The 7883-nt window shown below is 33.8% G+C and overlaps 1 protein-coding gene across 4 annotated transcripts; it reads right to left on the reverse strand.

Annotated features, from left to right (window-relative positions):
* Positions 1–2165: 2165 nt before the first annotated feature.
* Positions 2166–7383, reverse strand: LOC142619386 (scarecrow-like protein 1). 4 transcript variants are annotated; one of them, XM_075792475.1, is made up of 4 exons: positions 6960–7383; positions 6431–6543; positions 4301–4331; positions 2166–4173 (listed from the first exon to the last, which is right to left on the reverse strand). In XM_075792475.1, the coding sequence occupies exon 4, from the start codon at positions 4114–4116 to the stop codon at positions 2374–2376; it is 1743 nt and encodes a 580-aa protein (XP_075648590.1). In that variant the 5' UTR covers positions 4117–4173; positions 4301–4331; positions 6431–6543; positions 6960–7383; the 3' UTR covers positions 2166–2373. The 4 variants fall into 4 exon arrangements, with proteins under 4 accessions (XP_075648590.1, XP_075648589.1, XP_075648592.1 ...); XM_075792474.1 differs by lacking the exon at positions 6431–6543; XM_075792477.1 differs by lacking the exon at positions 6431–6543 and having other exon boundaries at positions 2166–4185.
* Between the last annotated feature and the right edge of the window lie 500 nt (positions 7384–7883).

Here is a 7883-nt window from a genome sequence, read left to right on the forward strand (position 1 = left end):
ACTAACGCGATCCACCAATACAAATTGTCACTCCTATTTGTATTTTACCCATATCGACTTCCTTTTCTTGTGGAAAGTTTTGAGTTTATAATATCTACCTCCATATCATTAACCACCCTTAGAAACAACAATCTTTGTTGAAGCATCATTGGCCACCCAAAACAGCATCTCTAGTTTTCACATGAGCAAATTAAATTTGAATAGGAATAAACCTTTTTGTCCATTTGAGAATACACCATATAGGATTCATAGAGCCTCCACAGACATCTTCACCAGGAGGTATGGCATTGAGTTTTCTAGAAATTCAAATTGCCCCACAATGCAAAGATTCAAATTCCACTTAGCATTAATATCTTCCACAACTTTAGGATTTAAGAGGTTTCACAAGTAGCCCTCCATTCACACTAGTGGACCAGTGGTTGTGTGAGAGCAAAGCAAAATAGTCAAGCTTTGTGGGCTCTGAATGTTACTCGTGGCAGAGTTGCCCCCAATTCTTATTTTCATTAATTCTGTGCCTAGTTTCAAAACAGCCGACTTGATGTTGAGAGAGCCCCAATTCCAAGTCCAATTCTTGGCTTACGCGTCCATACATATTTTTCTTTTTTCTCTTTTAAAAAAAAACTTGTTTTTTAAATTTTTTGAGAAGAAAAAGAAACACGTTTTCTATAGTATCAAACACGTATTAAACGCATGTTGTATTATACTTGTATGACAATTAAATTATCAAAATAATTGTTTTAAAACTATATTTACATTGTAATTGTTTATTTTGTTTAGGTGTGTTATTATAATGACAATCAAATAATCAAACTCAATATTTTTAGTTCCATATTTTTCTATTTATATTAAATCAACATTTTCATAATTTTATTATAATCTTGAATTTTAATTTATGAAGATATTTCCCTATTTTGAATGATTAGGTAATATCATAATATGTACGTATGTTAATTAGATTTAAAATAAAATAATTTTAAATTATAATGATATGAGACAATAAATACTTTTCTTTTCTTGCTAAATAAGTGAATGGAGGAATATATGTTTCCTTTAGTAACTGGTTATATATTTTCCTGAAAACATAACTAAAAATTGAACAAATAAGTATACTAAATACATCAATGCTCAATTAGTTGAATTTTTATAATCTCTTATAAAATTATATTAAGATAACATAAATGCACTATTAAATTGGAATATAATATAAGAAATAACTTAACATATATTTATTCAAATTTCTAAAATATCTGTACCTACATTTATTTATTTAATTTGTCTTTTTTTAATTTCTTTTTTCTATAAAATATCAAATATTTGGAATTTATTTTTGTATATTATATTGATGATCCAATCAATCCGCAAGGTCCATCATTGGAATTGTTTGATTGTCTTTCTATGCAGAAGAAGAAAAATAAAATCAACATGAATTCAGGACAACTATTTGAAATGTTGGTAAAAGACTGGATTGATTATCTTATTTTTGCTTTTCATGAAAAAAAAAATACTAATTGAAGTGGACGGTTTCTTCAAACAAGTAGCCGGGTCAACCAAATTTTACAACAATTATCTATATTCTGTCCGTATATTATTATATTACTAATTATGGTTAGAAGTTTCGTGAATAAAAGAAATTGTGCTATTGTACTTGCTGATGAATGTTTGGCTAGTGGATAAGGCTCATCTTAATTGGCAGCATAATAAGATTTTTTTTCCCCTAAAAAAAAAAATCAGCAATCATTGATTTGTAAGGCTAGTTGTCATCACTGATACAAACAATAATTGTAATCATAGCCATTAAGTTGAACTCGATTAAGAATTTGAGAAATGAGGAGGATACTTAGACTAGTCAAAGTTCAAGCAGACTTTTGAAAATATTAATGGTGATTAAGCACTATGTTTACTTTTAAGGCTTTCCTGTCTTTTCCATCAAGCAATTCCATTAATTCTATGGACTTGAGTGGTTAATTGAAGTGTTGTTTTTCTTCAATTCATTGCTATGGATTCAGGGTCTTTCAAAATGTAGCCATATGGAAATTTACCTAAATATGATAGTCTTCACTTATCTAGATGGTTCAAACACGGATCCATAATTAGGCTTGTCAGCATTTAGTCTGGTTCAAAAGGAATAAACAGTAATGATAATAATAAAATCATGATAAACAAAGTTACAAAGCCGTAAGGTGAAATTCCTTTATGAATGTTAGATAAACAGTAATCCCATAATCATCCTCGGACAATTCACTTCTTGATAACATTAACAAAATACTTATTTCTAACTAAGATAATACATCAGCTTGCATCTTGATCTCACACAATATTACAAATACCACAAGCAACAAACATGCTATTAGTAACTCAAATGATGTATACATATCACCTCCATGCTGAAGCAACAATCAAGTTTTTTTCTTCCCACCCAAAATGAAGTGCACCCATTTCCTTCTTCAGCTTGTACCTGTCACAATACTCCCTAATTAGATTTTGGATTGTATCAATCACTTTTGGTCCCATGGGACATGAAGTGAAACCAGCCATTGTCATCCTTGCCCTCCATTTGCCTGCTACCTCATACCGCTCTATCCTCTCCTCTCCTTCACACGCAACGATGTTTACAATGTCCCGTGCCAGGCACTGCCTTTCAACATTCATTCTATCTTGACTCTCCCTTGGGAGAGTTGCATCAAGAGACTCAAAAACAGCTGAATAGTAATTGTATGCTTCAACGAATCTAGGCAAAAATGGAGCTGTGTTTGTGTTCACATCTTGTTCAACAACAGTAACAAGTTTTGGATTTAGGCTCTTAACCATCCGAAGAAGCTGGTCTCGCTGGTTTACTGTTGACACACTCTCATCTGGCATGTGGTGAAGTTGAAAGGCAAAGTTCACCAAAAGTGCTTCTCCTGGTCGACAATTAAGCATTGATGGAGTTATTATTGAAGTTTTTGATGCCACAGCTCGGAACTCAAATGGTACCTTAAGTGCTTCTGCTAGCTTCTCCAGTCTTTGTCCAATAATTTTTAGGCCTCCAACGGAACGTTGAATTGACTCAGGGTCATCAATCCCAGTTAATCTCACATGGGGTGGCTTCCCTAGGTTATTGGCAATTGTTTGTATCAGTGTTATATATTGACTCCCTTGGTTGATATCGAAATCTACTATATGGACTCTTTTCTCATCTTTAAATGCCTCTATCATTGCACCATTTGCTGCCATAAATCCAAATTTAAAACAAGGGCACACCTCGAAGAGGATCTGCATGGCTGCAAGCCGGTCAGAAGAGGGGGGCTCTTTGCATTTTAGAGCATTATAAAGACATTTGCCAGAGGAAGCCATGCGAGCTGCAAGACCTTCCACCATGTAGGCTGCAATCCTCTGAGGAGGATCCCCCTGGATTGAGACCATGTTTCGGAGGTTATTTATCATAGCTGATGCTTCCATGATGTTTCCATCTGCAAGTGCACCAGCACAATCAAGTAGCATTTGTCTGGGAGTACGAGTAGATACTTGTGATACTTCCTTGTTGCTGCTGATGCTACTGAGGTTTGAATCTGTAGATGAAGATTCCTTAGGAGAGTCATGGAGCAATGTGTTGTGAACTGGGTCAGCCCATTCACCATCAATTTCCATGCTGTGATCTGTACCAAAAATGTCATCATCATCATCGTCATCATCATCATCATCATTATCTTCAAGCAGTGCTCTTTCCAATTCTTGAAGCTTCAGTCTCATCTTATCTTCATCATAGTCTATTGGATCTGGGCTTTGGCTTTCCAAGTAATCCGATTCAAAGTTGGATTGATAGGCATCACGATGCCTCATGGACATCAAAGAAGTGTCAAATGGGTTTCGAGTGCCCATGGAGATGCCATTTGGATGAAATGAATTTCCAGAAATGCCAGAATTAGATGGCTGTATAAGTTCTTCTGTTGGGGAGTCAAGGAAATACTTCTCATAACTTTCACTGGAGTAAGAATCAGTCACATATATAGTCTTATGCTTATCAGAACCTAATATTTGGGTGGACAAGCTGGGGCTGTCATCACTCCCCTTTAGCGAATAGAGCTTGGAATTTCTATATGATGTCGCAGATAGCCCTGCAGCCCTAACTAAAGACATGGCTTTGTTCTAACTTGCTGAGTGTTAGAGGAAGGCTGCTTCTACATAGAACGAGCCCTGTGTCATGAACTGTCACATAATTAGAGAGAGAAATTCTGATAAAACTTAAACTTTTGAAACTTGCAATTTTTTATTTTCTTGTAAAAAAAACAGTACATAAAGCATTTGGGTAAGGTCTTCTCACCGTTTAAAACTCTTTGATGCTTTTGGGAAGCCTGCATTCAGCCAGAGCAAAGAAGAATAGTTAAGCAGTGATAGCAGAAACTGTACAAATCAGTCAATATGAGTGTGTACACACGGAAACATGGAAGAGAGAGAGAGAAAGAGAACATTGTGCAATCAACAATCTGAAGCATGACTATTGAGTCTATGAGCTTGATAGTTTGGTAACACCGTAGTAAAGAACTAGCAATTGAAGGCACTATGTAGCAGCTGGCTGCATGAAATGTAAACTTAAGATTGCCCTTTGAAGCATAACTGGTTACACTCAAGTGCAGGTAATAGTCCCTAAATTGAAATTTTCAAATCATTGATCAATCAATGAAAGGGCTACCTAGAGAAGTGTGTCTTAGATGAGAGTCCCTTCTCTAGTTCCTGATGAAAGAAAAGGAGAATATCTGGTATGATACAACAACCATTTAAACCCAACCAGGTTCGTCTCCTCCTCCCCCACAAAAGGAAAAAAAAAAAAGTTTTGAAATTTCAAAAATTTCCAACATGCACTCCCTAGCTGTACAAGACATCATTTATAAGTAGAAGAAAAGTGTTTTAATACTTGGAATCTTATCAGGAAGCCCACACATTGTGCTTTTGTAAATTTAATTAGATAGTAAATGAAGTGATTTAGAATGTGAGTTGGGGAATGAACTCTTGAGGTCTTTATCTATTTAGTTCTCAATTGTTATTTGCTGAAATTTTGTGTAGAAGTAAAGACTTAAAGAATAATAATTCCTAAATTGGTAACAACATATCATAAACTATTTATTCATTGTTTTCCCATTATGATGTTGGTTTTGAAGTTCAGTCAAGAAATGGATATATTTTACAAAAGTTTGTCTCTTTACATGAAAGGCCATAAAGCAGAGGTCATAAGAAACTGATATTAAAGAATTAGGAACTAAGACACTTGTATGCTTCACTTCAGCCAAAAAGAATTTCATGTAAATAGTTAGTTGGTGCTTGGAACTCCACTAAATTTCAATGAAGTGTTTCTGACATTTCAAATCAAGAAAACCTATAATGGAACTTAAGAATTCCAAACTAGTGTGGTTAAATTGAAACATTCCTCCAGTGTGTTTGAGAGTTTATAATGGAAAAGGAGCAGAAAGGGAAGAGATGCTCCCATTCATTTGTTTAGACGTTAAAGAAAATAAGAAGGAATGGAAAGGAGACATGTTATATCACTTGCTTTTTATTCGTGGTTTTATTAAATTGGAGTGAAAATGTTATTTCCTCTCAATTAATGAGGGGAGTGCACTCAGTGCAGCACTCACACAAAAGTATGCTGAATGCAAAACCGAGGAAGGAATGGAACGGTTCCCTCCATCCTTTGGGATCCACAGTTTCCTTGCATTCCAACCCTTTGGAAGTCCCTCCATCCAAACAATATGTATAGAAAACATTTTCTCTTTTGCATTTTTTGGATTTATGTCACAAGATTGTAAAAATTCAGTCAATCAAACATTGTAAATATGTATGACAATGTAATTCTTGTTGAGTTTCAATCTACCATAGTTAAATTCAGATTCTGGTAACAAAGTACACATTTAAAAAAAAGAAAAAAAGAAAGAGAAAAAGATGTCATATAAAAGATAATTGAGGGACTACACACTGCAGCCAAGGATTTGGTTCTTTTTTATTATATGTAGATCAATTTCAAGAATATTATATTTAGAAGCAGAGACTACCTAGATGCAATACTATTATAAGATGAAAGATCCTCTCAGAAAACACTTTTTCCAACATACAAACCACCAAAGATCACAGGTATAAGATTTCATTTATTTACCAAAAACAGAACATAAGTATAAACTAAATCAATCATCAGCTGACATTTCTGATGAGGGAGAGGGTTCTATGAAAATTCAATTAACAACAAAAAGCAGCATGTTGCCTATGTTTTGTCAATCAATTTCTAGATTACAACATAAAAAGGTATGCTGTCAGAAAGAGAGCCACAGCTAGCAGCATAGATAAACTATCTGGAAAGAATTCATGCAAATACAAGGGAATTCAATTCCCTGTTGAAGAAATTCCAGGACAAAAGATTAAAAAAAAAGGGAAAATTGAAGAAGAAGAAACTAAAAGCATATACCTGATGAAAGAGGAAGACCTCAAGAGTCAAGAGGAAGCAATATAGATCTTATCAGAAGTCAAATTCTGCGAATTAAGTTTACACCCATATGTAGATGAAACCCAGAATTGGCTCTGAAGGTAGAGAAAAAGCTTTGGTTGACTATGTGTTACGGTTTTAAGGACAAACCAAAGAGGCAAAATATATATTTATTGGCATATCTACACTAAACAATTATAGAAATTGAGGTTAGGTAGGCTTAGAAGCAACTAACCTATAACAAAATCAAACAAAGCAGCAAAAACAAAAAGACAAACTTGAAAAATAATACAAACAAATAAATAAAAAAAAGCAACACAACCCCAGATGACACAAATGATTTATTTATAAAAAAAATTATATACTTGTTGGGAAAGATGTGAACAACCCTATTTAGAAGCTGAAGAGATGAACAAGCCAAGACCCAATACTTATAAAGCTATATGGTATGAACATCTAATCTTCTGGAATTTGAGAAAGTATGACAAGTAGTAAGAACAAAGTAACTCACCTTAGATTTCCTTCAAAGGTACATGTTAGCTTCAACAAAGGCTCTTGTTTTTTGTTTTTATTAATCTCTGCTCAGTTCTTTTACTTTTTCCTTTGTGTATTTATGTGTGTCTGCATGTTTATACCAATCTGTCTGACTGAGCTTGTCTGACAGTACAATGTCAACAAGTCTTGCACATATGGTGTGCTACTGGAAGCAACAGTAATAGGGGGTTTTATCATTTTCATCAGTCAATCCTAGCCGTCCAATTTGTTGACCAATTCATCAAAAAAAGTTGATCTTCGCGGTGGTGATTTGTGAATGGTGTGATTTGCAATTTTTTCTGTGGTTTTAGGACATGGGAATGAAGTTATTGGACTGGTGGTAAGATCAGTGACAATTGTACGGTAATGTTTCAAAAGTTAAAGTGGTGCTTTGTGGCATTTGCGTGAACATAATTGCCTAAATGGACGGGGAGCGAAGAATCCTAGCACTTCGTGACAAAGTCAAAGGTTTTGCAGGTCATCTTTTCCAAACAATTATTTCATAACACAAATTTTGTTACTTATTTGTCCTTTCACCAATAAAAGTGTTTGTTTGATGTAAAAAAAAAAAAAAAATTTATATTACTATTTAGTTTATTTTTACTATTATTTATAAATTTTATTATATTATTTATAAGTCTTATGGTATTATTTCAGTTAATTTTTATTTTTATTTACTTTTAAATTTTTTTAATTTTAACAAAATAAATAGATTTCAAATACACTCAAAATCAATTTAATTCTAATTTATTGGGAGAAAGTTGTATGAAAGTGCGTGAGAAAGCTGGTATCGCTAGACTTTGTAAGGTATCGCTAGACTTTTTACCCTAAAAAGGCCAATCTTATTAGACATACCACTTTTCTTTAGGCGTGTAGAATGTAATGTTCAAAAGCGTGTATG

This window comes from Castanea sativa, chromosome 12, assembly GCF_040712315.1.
Source record: "Castanea sativa cultivar Marrone di Chiusa Pesio chromosome 12, ASM4071231v1".
NCBI classification, from domain to species: Eukaryota; Viridiplantae; Streptophyta; class Magnoliopsida; order Fagales; family Fagaceae; genus Castanea; species Castanea sativa.